At 40.7% G+C, this 14,218-nt stretch overlaps 2 protein-coding genes across 2 annotated transcripts; one reads left to right on the forward strand and one right to left on the reverse strand.

Moving 5' to 3' along the window:
* The first annotated feature begins 2,194 nt into the window (after positions 1 to 2,194).
* tfdp1a (transcription factor Dp-1, a) lies at positions 2,195 to 8,617 on the forward strand. Its single transcript, XM_030786502.1, has 12 exons — positions 2,195 to 2,261; positions 3,276 to 3,358; positions 3,495 to 3,561; positions 3,930 to 4,033; positions 4,353 to 4,474; positions 5,216 to 5,381; positions 5,657 to 5,803; positions 5,940 to 6,008; positions 6,290 to 6,441; positions 6,985 to 7,151; positions 7,557 to 7,635; positions 7,900 to 8,617. The coding sequence occupies exons 2-12, from the start codon at positions 3,347 to 3,349 to the stop codon at positions 8,036 to 8,038; spliced, it is 1,224 nt and encodes a 407-aa protein (XP_030642362.1). The 5' UTR covers positions 2,195 to 2,261; positions 3,276 to 3,346; the 3' UTR covers positions 8,039 to 8,617.
* A 1,957-nt stretch (positions 8,618 to 10,574) lies between these two features.
* Positions 10,575 to 13,575, reverse strand: mettl21cb (methyltransferase 21C, AARS1 lysine b). The gene is made up of 5 exons (XM_030787562.1): positions 13,440 to 13,575; positions 13,099 to 13,262; positions 12,874 to 12,991; positions 12,286 to 12,557; positions 10,575 to 10,712 (listed from the first exon to the last, which is right to left on the reverse strand). Exons 1-5 carry the CDS (start codon positions 13,573 to 13,575, stop codon positions 10,575 to 10,577), a joined length of 828 nt encoding a protein of 275 aa, XP_030643422.1.
* Positions 13,576 to 14,218: the final 643 nt, after the last annotated feature.

Consider the following 14,218-nt stretch of genomic DNA (forward strand, 5'->3'; position numbering starts at 1 on the left):
AACTGGAGACGCACCCTCTCAGAAGGCGTTGAGATCAGCCTTATTTTGCTATCTTTGATTAACAGGTTGTGTTCCTCTTTGTAGAAGCATACTTTAGATGACAGTTTAATTTTAAAGACAAGGCTGACACCACATCTTCATCTTAAAAAATAGAAAGCAGATGCGACAACACATGCGGCCCCCCACCCCCCAGGCTCAGTCATTAATAAAAATCAGATCATTTATTTATTTATTTATTTATTTATTTATTATTATTGTTATTAATAATAATAATAATAATAATAATAATAAAAATACTAAAGAAGAACTTCACCAGATTCTTGAATGACATCTTTTTGCCATATCCCAACAAGGAAGTGTAATGTAAATAAAAATGTTGTGTTGTTTGTTGTGTTGATCTAAGCACAAGTCTGCTGGATTAAAGTGTTTTAATTTCATTAAAGTATTAAATTGCACACTCTTTTAGTATTAGTCTATGGTAAGTATCCATTTTAGATGTTTTGTTTTGATCAATGAATACCATCCGAGCTGTCTATGTCAAACACAATTATTACTTGAAAAGAATCCTCTTTTTGCAACTGGCTACATCTCACAATTGCACAATACTCTATCATAACCAGTGGGTTCAACCACCGAGGTCTCGCTGCTTTTGAATTGGCATACACAGGGCAGATTGCTTTTACAACTAGGTGGATTGCTTTTGACAGAATATACTGTATTTGAACACTGTAAGAAAGGTCAGCGGATGAACCAATCGGTTTTTAGTAGAGGCGTGACTTAACAGCACGGCCCCTTAGCGTCATGATGAAGTTTGTCCAATCCGAGCCTTCAGAGTGTAGACACCGCCAAGCTCAGTTTGTGAGAGGACTGGAGAGGGAGTAGTTTGTACACTTTGCACAAAGATTGGACTGGGTAACGGTAATAAGAAGGGGACCATAGCAAGATCGGAATAGACGTTAAAACCTGAGCGTCGGACACCCGAATACTGAAACATTTAACCCCGTGTGGATATTTTTGGTCGACCGCTAATTAAAGAATTAAAACATAATGATACGTGTACTCTGAAACCATAAAGGTATTTCTCATTGACTTTATTAATTCGTAACGCATCTTGTGTACTCTTAGTAACCACAGTTACCTGTTAAATACGATAACGGTTGTAAGCTGAAAAACCGGACAGAATCGGTAAGGCTAGCGAGCTATCGAAGGTTAACGTCATGTACAGTTTGCTAGCAAGCGAGATATGCTAGCAAGGTAATGGTAGCTACTGCAAGCTAAGCACATTGTTCGATAGCACCTTTTCGGCGGTAATACTTGTGCATATTTTGATTGAGCATCACCAACAAATGAACAGAGCATGGGATTACAAGATTTCTTTATTTTAGTTGGTTATATTTTTGACAGTTCGCTTTGCTGCCCCCCAAAATAAGAGTGCCAGCTAGTAAACTATTCGCTATCGTAATTGAAGTGATCATTCACACAATTAGATTTAACGAAGGATATAGAGCACAACCAGATAACTTGGCGGTGTTTTCTATTTAAGTTATCCAATGTTGCAATAATAATTTGTCACTACTAAACTGACGTGTTGAGCTGCAGGCCTACCGAATGTGAAAGAAACCTGACAATTGGCTTAGCATGTAAAATGGCTGACTTTGTCAAGTGCTTTCGGCCAAGATTATTATCCTCATTGTCAAGATATACCTCGTAGTCCTTTCTCTATATTTAACTGCGATATAAAATTCTACAATTAAATATATCTACATATCAGAACCTTTATAAAGCTGATGTATGTCAGCTGTTCCTTGGCAGGTACTATTAGTAGCAAAGTTGCTTAACTGTGGCATAGTGATGGTTTTGTCGACCTCCTTGTCTTCAGTTTCAGAGATTTGTTGCATGATATTACATAAAATGAATCCGTACATTCTGAAGCATTATATGAATCAACAAGGCACGAAGATGTAATGCAGCGTCCCTATAATCGGCTAACTTGAATTAGCTAATGCTCCAAATGCATCCATTTTGTTGATGTGGCGAGCTCGGTCAAAACGACCAAAGAAAACGTTTGACGAACATTTGTCATTTTATACGTGACTGAAATGCTATTATGCATTTTGAGATTTTTTGCACAATTTTTATATTGTAATTTCCATGTTTCCTGTTTGGTAAGGGGATTTAGACCTCCTCTTCCTCCTCTGTCCTCTAGCAAGCTATGCCAACAAAAACAGGACTGGAGAAGGCAAGGTATTCAGTATTCAGCCGTAAGTGCAATGGACCAAATGTATCAAAAGTTACCCTCGAATATGAAATCTAAAACTTATATTTATTACTTGTAGAGATATAAGACAGGATTCAGTCGGATCAGCGAAATCGGATATCGTTCACTTCAGATGCTTGCTTCATTACAAAACAACGTGTTTCTACGCCAGCAAGCTAACTTTGCTAACATGCTTGGTAGTGCAATAGCTGGCATGATTGCTTTGCCTTTCAGTCGATTTGTAGCAACTTAAAATATACTTCATCTGCAGGTAATACACTGTGATTCAGTGTAGTGCTCACGTAATCCGCAGTCAAATAAGTTTTTGAATTAATTCAAAATTAATATCTAAAATGGGGGGCCCAGTAGTTCTGCATAAAAAGTTGTGCAGTGGAACTTTAAGTCAGGTCGATTAGTTCAGTTGCTGAACAATGCAAGCTAATATGGCATGAATGTTCATCTGTTTTATGAACTGGATTCGTTTAGTCTCCTTTGCATGGTCTGGCCACTGCTTTGTTTTAATGCAAGCTAGCAAAGTGCTGAGAAGATATCGGCGGGCCTCGCTCTACTAGCAGTCAAATTTGCGGCATCGTTTGGAAAGTACCTTGGTGAAAAGTTTAACTCTTTTGTTCTCGAGAAATGAACTTGGAATGACCATTTTTTCATTATTATTCTCCACTTTGTAGAAACTCATCCAGTGCGGCCTACTTTATTTACTCCTGCCTCACAGACACAGGCTTTAACTGTCAAGACTGATGGGGGGCTTATGGGCCACATCTATGAATGAAGCGTCTGTGTAACGAACGTGAAATCAAAGCAGCACACAAATTTACATCTTAACAAATGAGAATCTGGCATTGAACCAAAACCATTGAACTCTTTCTTAAATTAGAACCTTCATAGTACAAACTAAATGACGAGAAACAAAGCCGCGCCAGCAGGTGAACATGTATCCTTAGTTCCCAGATTTCAAGTACCCTGAGTTTTCAAGCCTAATGATTCTCCTTCTCCATTTCAGACATTCTGTTGTAAAAAATTGGCTCTGATTTTCAGCGTGGATTGAGCCATCATTCCCCATCCCTTAGGATCATGGCCAAAGATGTGAGTAGTTTTCGTCCCTGCACGTGTTTGTACTGAAATTATGCCATCTCTTCTTCCATGCTGATCAACTCAGACATTATGTTGATCTTGTCAGGAAGGTTTGACTCCAACCTTTATTATCTTTTCTTCTTTGCAGGCTGGTCTGATTGAAGCTAATGGGGAGCTGAAGGTTTTCATTGACCAGAATCTAAGTCCTGGCAAAGGTGTGGAAACGTCTAGGTTTGGGTTATATGGAATGACAGGGCTGTTCAGCCTTAGATGTCAGATTAGTCTTTGTGTCTAACAAGAAACTGATTTATATGAGTGAAACGTGTGTGCATTTCTTAGCTAGTTGGTAATGGATAGGTGTTAGCAGAAACCAAAAGTGGTAGGTCTGCAAGATTTGACGGCCAGAGCTGAACAATGCTGATTTATGGGTTCCTGACCTAAATCATCGCTTAATAGTTGAAGCTTGTTTATTGAAGTGATATATAGTCATTTTCAGAAACTTCAGATCCTTGTTGCCTTGAAACATGTACACAACAGCTCAGCTGGTTCCCTAAACCTTTTTGGAATCTCTGTTTATACATAGGTGTGCTGTCCTTAGTGACGGTCCATCCACAAACAGTCACAGTAGGGAAGCAACTGCTACCGAAAACACTGGGTCCCTCCAACGTCAACATAGCTCCACACATGGTAAGTGTCTGGGGAGACATTGGCCACAACATGGTTTCTCCTCTCACAAGTCAAGTATCTTAATTTGTATTTAGTATGATCTCACACTGCACCTGGCACTTGTAATGTGAGATTGTATCCAAAATAAATTGTTTGAGGTTGGACTTGCTCTACACTACACTCACTACAGCTGATTTGTAATAATAGTTAGAGGTCTTACACATTCTCAACAATTAATTAATGTAGAATCTAATTAAATTTGATGCTCTATCACCAGTACATCTCAAGCTTGTTCCCTACATCGCTCTTGACAACTCACCTCTTGTCCGTCTGCACGTAGGTGGTGGGCACGCCTCAGAGGCCCAGTGGGTCCAGTGCCATCCTGGTAAACAGCCCTCACACACCCAGCTCTCAGTTCCTCACCCAGACCCAGCCGTCCGATGCCTCGCCATGGTCCTCAGGGTGAGTATACCTCTGGATTCACAGCATCTTCAGTGTCTGAATGCGTGTCTTGTAATGTGTGTGAGTTCAGGCTGTGCTGCACCTGCAGTGAGACGTTACTTGTAGGAATGGTGGTTTTCCTACAACAACTGAAGGACAGTTTGAACCAATTGTTTGTCATACAGGGAGCTGCAAAACTGTTTTACAGAGTCACACAAGATGACTTCTGGAATGACAGCAGCGTTAAGAATGACTGCTTAACCCATGTTTTGTTATATCTGCTAGTTTCATTTGTCATGTTTTTTGACAGTATTTCCATTTTAACGTTTTAACTCTCCATCCAGTCAGCAGCCTACAAATGTCACACTTTAATACTGTGAAAGTAACACACTTATGAGAAAGATGATCTTCTGTTTTAAATATGCGTAATACTAACACATTTACAAATTTTGTTGAATTTATGACCTTTCTGTTAACCGAACCTGGAATATAGATTGTGAAATTTTAAAGATTTTAGCAGAACAAGGTGCCAGCTGAGCTTAGCCAATCACTTTGAATATTGAGGGATGTCCCACTTTTCAGTAGAAATACAGTTGGTAATATCGCAGAGATGTAAGTCTAGGCAGAGGTCACACAACATAGGATAGATAAAGTCCAACACCACTCCTCATCTATTTTTAATATATTCTCTCACTTCAGCTGATGTTTGTCAGTAAAGAGTACTTGAATATTAAGTCCCATTGTTCTTTGCTCTGTTTGCAGGAAGCGTAGTAAAAAGGGAGATAAGAATGGGAAGGGGCTGAGGCATTTCTCTATGAAGGTGTGTGAGAAGGTCCAGAGGAAAGGTGTCACCACCTATAACGAAGTGGCAGATGAGCTGGTGGCTGAGTTCAGCTCCACAGACAACCACATTTCGCCCAATGATGCGGTGAGTTCCCAGCAGTGTCCTGCACACCAGCCTGAGCTCTGTCATGCCTCACATACTCTTCTTCATTTAGTTCTAAGTGGTGTCCAAGTATCGTCCAGAACACCTAAAGGTCAATACAAATGACAGTTTTCAAAGTTTTGCACGTGCATTTATCTTCATAACCAGTCCAAAGATCAACCATAGGGCTGAAGGCTTTTGCACACCATCAGTGAAGTTTGTTTGGTTTGTTGTTGAATAGATTTATAGTTTTATTGACTCCTGTTTACACTTTCTAGCATGTGTACGATCAGAAAAACATTCGGCGGCGGGTTTATGATGCTCTCAATGTACTGATGGCCATGAACATCATTTCCAAAGAGAAGAAGGAGATTAAGTGGATTGGCCTGCCCACAAACTCTGCCCAGGAGTGCCAGAACCTGGAGGTGGGTGCCACACCTAATGCTTTGGGACTTTACTCCCTGGATTCAATATTTTTCTGACTGTAATGCTGTCAGAGAATAAGAACTTTGGTGCCTGCCATTACAATTTGGTTTAAACACCTTTTTTTCCCTGCCACAGGTTGAAAGACAAAGACGCCTTGAAAGAATCAAACAGAAACAGTCACAGCTCCAAGAGCTTATCCTGCAGGTAACAAAACTGACTGAAGCTTGATTGTCTTATGTTTCTAATTGCTCACGCAGCAGATTTTTATAGTCATTAGAGAGCAGTCATGTCTTAGGATAAAGGTTGAAATGAGGATAGATTAGGTTTGATTTCTTAGTAGCTAGCTTTGTTTGTCACGTGTGGATTGTTATCACTTTGGCCATGTGATTTTTGGAGAGAACCTTGCTGGTTGCTCAATTTGTAGATTCAAGAGGGGTTTTTTTTTCCTCCTAGCATGACCATTGTGTCCCTCTGTTCCTCTGCAGCAAATTGCCTTTAAGAACCTTGTGCAGCGGAATCGTCAGACAGAGCAGCAGAATAACAGACCGCCGCCGGCCAATTCAGTCATCCACCTGCCTTTCATCATCGTCAACACTAGCAAGAAAACAGTCATTGACTGTAGCATTTCTAACGACAAGTAAGGTCCCCCGTCCTCTCTTCAAAGTTCTTTCCATCTGATAACTGAGATTTTTACCATTTCTCAAGCAGCACAATACAGTGATGGATCTTTTGATGTGAACATTGTATCCAGAAACTTTTAGTGTTTGGTACTACTTCTCCAGTGTTTCATCATAAGCTACAGTAAGCTATTGTTGCAGTGCACAGGTTTTTCATGGAATGTTACAGAGAATTTGGACAAGCCAAGGATGATCAACCCCTGTCCACTGGAACCACATTGTATTCAGGCTTTGGCTCCAGGATTAACCCAGCACATGGGTCTCTGGTGTTTGGATACCTATCTGGGCCTTTTGATTTGCTGTGTTTTAGTTGAGTTGGAACAAAGGCCTCAGCATGTTGTGGCTTTATAGGAGGACTGCCGACCTTCGAGTCGACACAACTGCACATTCTTTTTCTTTTTTTTTTTTTTTCTTCACCTGGTGTCTAAAATGTGTGCTGACTGAAGAGTGGCCAAGGTGCTCTCTTAAACCATTTTTCTCTCTCTTTCTCTCTCTCTCTGCAGGTTTGAATACCTCTTTAACTTTGACAGTATGTTTGAGATCCATGATGACATTGAGGTACTGAAGCGTATGGGTATGGCATGTGGGTTGGAGGTGGGCAAGTGTTCCACTGAAGATCTGAAGACTGCCAGAAGCCTTGTCCCCAAAGCACTGGAGCCCTATGTCACAGGTCAGCCTTGAGCTGATGGTATTGATGCAGTGTTGACGGTTTCCAGTCACATTGTGATTTCAGTTGACCAAGCCCATGTCAGTCTTTAAATTGTACAAAATTTCTGTTTAGCAGTAGTCCAGGACTTTTTACAGGTTGTAAGGACTGTAAGAATAGCTTTAATTGAGAAAGTGATGCCTCATTTGAGCAATGGTAAATCTGGAGAGAACTTTCTTCAAGGGAAGTATTCCTTTGATCTGTTCTTCGGCTGTTGGTTTATGGTCAAAATACTGTAACTTTTTTTGAGAGTCCTGATGGTTCAGCAGCATACATACTAAATTTTAGTATGACATGAAAAAGCCTTGATTTAAAGCAGTATCTCCCTCAGCTGAATTGTCCAACTATTGTCTTCTTACCTTGATGCAGAAATGGCACAAGGTCCCATTCGAAGTGTCTACATGACCGGGGCATCAGCTGCCAATGGCGGTCGATATAATATGGGAAGGTGAGTCTCAGAGTAATTTTCAGTTACTGAAGCAAACACCGGGACACAAGGCAAGCTGTTCATTCAGCCTGTAAAGTCTCCCATTCGGCTTCCTGCTAGTACAAGTATGATCTGCATGCTCGTGATGGACAACTTGTGAGGATAGTTAAATTAGTCTGCCTTGATTTTTGGCTGAGTTTTATGTGAAAATGCTTAAATGGGCCACTCATTCCAACTTATGTTTTGTTTTTTTTTTCACCCCTTTTTTTGTTCATCCTTTTCTAGCGACAGTGGAGCAGATGGCACTATGGCATCCAGCTCCAATGACTCTCACTACAGTGGTTCACGGGTGGAGACCCCAGTATCCTACATGGGCGATGAAGACGACGATGACGATTACGATGAAAACGACGATGAAGACTAACCTCGCTCATCCCTACCCCTACCCCCGCCCTCCCACTTGTCCAGTGTGCACAGTTCTTCAAATGGCCATATCCAAGGGATGCATTTTCTCTCTCTCTCTCTCTCTCTCTCTCTCTCTCTCTATCTCTCTTTCTGACAAGGGCATTGAAGAGCCTGGGCTTTAATAGGATGTACTGTTCTCCCTGGATCCTGGATTGCCGCAGATCTTTCCTGTGCCAGGATCCTGTACAACCGTTGCCTGCTGGGAAGCGTAGTTTTTGTTCTGTTCCAGCAGAAGGACCTTGCTGTAGTGTAGGGAGTCATATTATTCCCTTTGGCAGCACTCCAGCGGGATTTAGTCTACTACTCTGCCTAGTGTGACCCTCAATGTTCCCTCCAGAAGAATCCCACCTCTCACACACAGCACACGTGCTGTTGGAGAATGTGTAGTGACCTCTGTGTGAAATAGTTCTCTTCCTTTTGATTTTTGTTTTTGTTTGTTTGTTTGTTTGTTTGATTTGTTTTTGGAATGAGCTGGCTAGTTTAACACGCTGAAGATTGACGACGGCCATCTACTCCTAGACTGTTGAATCAGAGAAGAGTGCTGGGCCAGCTGCTGTTGTTGTTGGTTTTTGTTTGTTTGTTTTGTTTTGTTTTGTTTGGGGTTTTTTTTGCCCAATGGAGGGCAGGTCTTTTGATGCGTGGACATGTTTTTTTGTATGCTGATTTCTAGCAAGTTTTTTTTTTTTTTTTTTTTTTTTTAAATCCTATCCTCCCTGTGTGTTGGGCTCCCTGCTGTTCCATAGGCAGCTGTTTTCCAGGGCTCTGTTGAGCAGTGTTTTGTTTTGTTTGTTTTTGCGTGTGTGTGTGCGTGTGTGTGTGTGTGTTTGCGCGCGCGCATGTTTTTTTTTTTTTTTCAGAGCTTTAGAGGCAAAGCCATCATTCAGACTGCCTTTCCCTGCCCTTTTTTTCGTTTACAAATAACGGGCATCAGGGAATAAGGATGGAAAATTACATTACCCACAAGCATTTTTGGGGAAAATGAGAAGCTTTGTTGTGAATGACTTATCAGGTCCTTGGAAGATTGTAGATTCTAGTATCCACTTTGGGTCAGTAATGCAACACAATATGACAAATTATTGATGTATGAAAAAAAGATGTGGGCAACAATGCGGACTTTCTGGAATCCCTTTGAAGATCTTTTTAAAACCTGAATAACATATGTATTGACTATTCCAAGTAACTTTTTTTTTCTGTAATCTAATATAAGTTTGAAAATTAAATATAGAGAATGTTTTAAACAGTTGGAACTCAATGTGTTTATTGGTGACACTAATGTAATTCTACTAATGATCACAATAAACTTTATTTTATATAGTTCATATGTGTGAGAGGATCCAGCTGATTTTGTAGGTACAGAGATTCAGAACTCATATTGAAATAATTGCATAGAGGGGTTCTGTGAAGTCATAACCAACATTTCATAGTTAATGTATTAGTAAGATTTATCTGAAGTTGTCTCAAAGATATGAAAATTCAGTCAAAATTTGTCATCTTATTTGTGTCCCTCTGCTGGAAGTAAAATGGAGGCATATTTAAAAGAGTGAGCTAGAGTAAGATTCTCTGTGCTGTTAAGAGATGCCAGGAGGTCCACACCCTACTTTGCTGTAAACAAGCAGCCATTTCCCCCCAGTGACCCTGAGTTAACAAATGGAAGCCATCTGTAAACAGAGGAGTACTACAGTTCCCAGAATGCTCTCATGTTGCTATTCTGGTCTAACATTAATAGGCAAGCATCCTATGATTGAATCTCACCCCTCCACTGGTGAAGATTAGTCTGTACTTGATTTTATGTCCAATTAGTTTACCCTTGGTCATATTGATACGATTTAAAGAGGGAGGTAAACTGAAAATTTTCATAAGTGGGCCAAATCAAGCTGCCCAGGACTAAATAACTAAATCTAAATTGAGTTTCTTGTCTCAAAATATAGTTTAAGCTGATGACCCTAAATAGAATTTGTCTTAGTCTTTGTCTCAGAAAACCAGCTCCATTTGTAATGTGTGAGTCAGGACATAAGACCTATGTAATGTCAGCATTAAATTTTCCTCAAATAATTCCACCTCTTTCTGTTTGCACTACAGATGGCAGCATAGGTCATAGTAGCTCACTGACTAAGTTAATGTAGCATTTCTTCTATGATAAATCTATTGACATTGAGACAGATGGCATTTGTGTCAAAGTCACAGCTATAAAGCCCTTTCCTCTGTCACAATCAGATTTTTCGGTTGCAAAGATTTTTCTATTCCGCTGTTGCACGGGGATGTCTTGTAATTAAATTTCCTGAACTGTTTTTTTTTTTTTCTCCCTCAGATCATTTTTATAACCGTATAAAGCCCCTATCATAGCTCTTGCTCTTTTATTTGTTCTGACAATCCATACTTTTCATTTTTAAGCATCCATCTTTTGATCGAGAATAATTTGTTCATTTTTCATGTCACTTTCATCTAACCAGTCTTTTTTCCATATGGCTGTGGAGTCCACCCTCTCTCAGTTCCGTTTATGGCTTTGGTGACTTTGGTGCCAGTACGGTGGCCTGGTAGATCTTCACATCTTCTTGTGGGATCTCAGCCAGCAGTGTGGTGGAGAAGGCATTCTGGAAGTTCTCAGTGAACTGCAGATCTGTTGGGAAACGCACCTAGAGAACAGGAAACAAAGTGACTTAAATTGTCTTCTTTTAGCCAATATTTGTAGCTGGAGCAGTTTACCATCACTACTATGCCTGCTGTCAGAAACCTCTGAAGTGTTCTTCATGCCACATGCAGGTGCACACTGGCAGTGATCTGTAAGGTTCAGGTTTTGGACCCATAAGCCTCCAGCTCCAGGGCTAATTTCCGTACCACTACATGTTCTTGGCAAGAAACCATGATTGGAAAATGGTAAAACATCACATGTGCAGCAAAATAATGTTACAACCAGATTAGCTTATAACATAGCCTTTCTAACATAGTATAAAACATTTATAAGGAGCGTTGGAGTTATGGGACACATGCTAGCGCGTAAACCCTTTTCTGGTCTCAGATCTAGCGCCTACTTTTACCCATTTCCGATGGGAATATCTCAATCCAAGGAACTCATGAGACTTCAGATTCTTTGTTCTTGTACAGCGGTAACACCCTTGACTCATCAAATCAAATACTCAGAGGAGGGATGATTTGAATGAAGTGTGCTTTTACGTATGTGTGCCAGTGTGCTGTGTGCTGGAATCCAAGCACTGGGATTAGGACTCATTCAGATGAAAAGAATCGTGCTGAAACGTGGTGGATTTTTTTTTTAACAAAGACGTAACTCTGTGTTAAGGTCAGTTTCTGACTACGTGACCGCTGTTGACCAGATATTATTTGGTTGGCAGATCATTCTCTACACGGCAGTGACACGGATATGCGGAAAAACCCCGGCAATGCTGTTGTACCTGATACACTCATACCAGCAGGATACACACTACCATGCCACTACCATGTCAGTTTCACTGCTGTCTAGAGAATGATCTGCCACCCAAATAATATCTTGTCAGCAGACACTGGTCAGACACTGACCGTTGATGAACAGGGTTAAGGACGGCTGACAAATTGTGCGTGACAAAAGATGGGCCATAGTCTCTAACTGTATGCCAGCATGATGTAGTTGCAGGGCAGATCTTTTTAATAAAGTGCCCGGCGTGTGTATGTTGTTGTGAAGATAGGGATATGTTTTAGAGACATGTTTTATATTGTAATACAAGCATTGTTGTACTTCTTCATCACAGAAATAGATTGATATCAGATAAGACAGACCGTTCTGATTCTCTGTTACAGCTGTTTCATTGCACCAATCATCTGTGATCTGTAAATATTTTACAGAATAACAAGTCTGAGATCACCTGTGAGATTTTGTCTATTGTTCATTGTCTCAGGTTTGCAGCTATCTAAATCCAATACTTGAATCTACAACTGTACATGTAAAGGCAGCGATGTCTATTCAATGGGTTGAGAAAATAACAGCTCCGGTAATGGCACTGATGTCATGATTGAAACAGAGCATGATGATCAAATGGAACATCGTCACAGGGCAGCATTGGCCACGCTTTTGGCAGCCATGCTCTTGGATGTGTTCAAAACAATTCTAATGTACAAAGCCGCTTGACGATTGGTCTCTTCAGTCACCTACTCATTAACCACTCAGATCCAGTATTTATGAACACAGCTGTTGAGGGTGGAAGCTGGAGGACTAACCTTGTTGGCCCAGAGCAGAGTGGTCCCAGGTCTGCAGAAATACCGCATGGTGAGTAGAAGCTCGTTCAGGCAGCTGTGGTGATACACAACATCAGCACACAGCACGTAGTCATAGTGATAGATCGAACGAGGGAAGTTCTCTTCAAGCTCCAGTCCCCAGGTCAGCTCGGCCACCTGGGGGGTGTACCTGCAGCGGCCACGTGTATTTCGGTGAAGGTTGAAGGTCAGGTTGTGTAGAATGTTGGGCAGATCAGTGGCTGTTACCCAGGCTCCTGTAATGCAGGATGGGCTTGTTTGTTAATATGTAGCTTTGAAAACTCTTCACCCATGCACCTCACTAAACAAAAACTGACATCTATGTCCATTCATACAAACCAGAAATGAACATTTAAATAGTTCTTTGTTTTCATCTTTTGGTCAGATCTGTTTGTCAACCTTCTTTTAGTCTCATTGTGGTCCCTATAATATGCTAAATTTGAGAGCCCAGAAACAATTTTGCAAGACTTCCTTTTTCTCTCAATATATCTGAAAGAACCCTTAGTTCTTTCCTCAATTTTGCCAAATTAACTTGTCCAGTACATAACTCACCTAGTAAACTAGCCACGATTGACACCAAACCAGTGCCTGCTCCAAGCTCCAGCACTGCCTTGTCCCTCAGATCAAACCGCTCTTGATTGTTTTCCAGATACTGACAGAGAGCCACAGCCTACACAAAGACACACACCTTGCATAAAGAGTTCTCATCATTTTAGTGGTACTTCATTGTTCTTAAGTCATCGTATGGCTTTCATGCTCTAAACTGTCAGAACACACCCCAGGCCAGATGAGGGCACCAAAGGAGTCAAGTGATTCTCGGATGTTGATCTCCCGCCCGGCAAAACAGAACATTTCCATGCCTTGGGAGTAAAAGACATTTGGCTTCCAGACATTCTGGCTCTTCTGTGTCTCTCCAACCATTGCCTCACTGTCCTGCACTTCTATAGCCACGATAAACACAAAGGTCCTCAGCACAGCAAGGCATGAGACAAATCCCATTATGTCTACAGGCAAATTCTCATCATTTAGGGCACTGTACTTATGTTGTCAACACATCACAGCTCTTATCATCAAATTAAATAGATGGCTCTCCACTGTGCAGGCAATGTGATACTTGCCTTCTTCTTTATTTGGAAGTGGTTTGATGTGGTCCGGACGCTTGATAGCTTTCCTTCTCTCTCCGTTTGCAGCTACCATTCCACCATTCATCTCTGGTATCAAATTCATGTCTGATCTCACCTTTATGGCTTCCATGGTTATACCTGGTTGATTGTGAATTAAGCTGTTGAGAATTTTATTCGAGGCTCGGCAGTAATCGCCAAAAACTGTTTCATTGTCTATCCTCAAGCAAAACTTCAGCCGTAACATGCCAGTTATCACTTTCTAAGATTAGTTTAACCAGAAATTAACTTCAAACCACTCACTTAACTTCATGAGATACTTTGCATGGCTCATCTTTTCCTCCTCCTCCTGCTCCTGTTTCTCACTGATCTCTTTTTTCCACCCATTGCTTTCTTTCTTTCTTTCTTTCTTACTTTCAGCTGAAATTGGAAAGGACTGGCTACGGCTGTCTTTTGTCCTATCTATTTCACCAACGAAACAGTCTTTTCATTGTTTTACTCATTCTAATCTAATCTGATCTAATCTAATCACCAAACTAGGCATCACCTAAAGTAAAGAAACCCATTTTTGGAAAAAAAATTAAATCTCATGGACACAAAAATAATTATGGATATTTATGTAACAATGAATAAATATAGCATTTCATTTTTCAGAACTGAAGATATAACTTTGTACTGCGAACAGAGTAAACCATGAAAATATAAAACAAGACTCACTAACCTGTATGCATCCCCCTCCTTTTCCAGCATCTTCTGTGTCAGCTCACAAAGCTAGA

Source organism: Chanos chanos, chromosome 10 (genome assembly GCF_902362185.1).
Source record: "Chanos chanos chromosome 10, fChaCha1.1, whole genome shotgun sequence".
Lineage (NCBI taxonomy): Eukaryota > Metazoa > Chordata > Actinopteri > Gonorynchiformes > Chanidae > Chanos > Chanos chanos.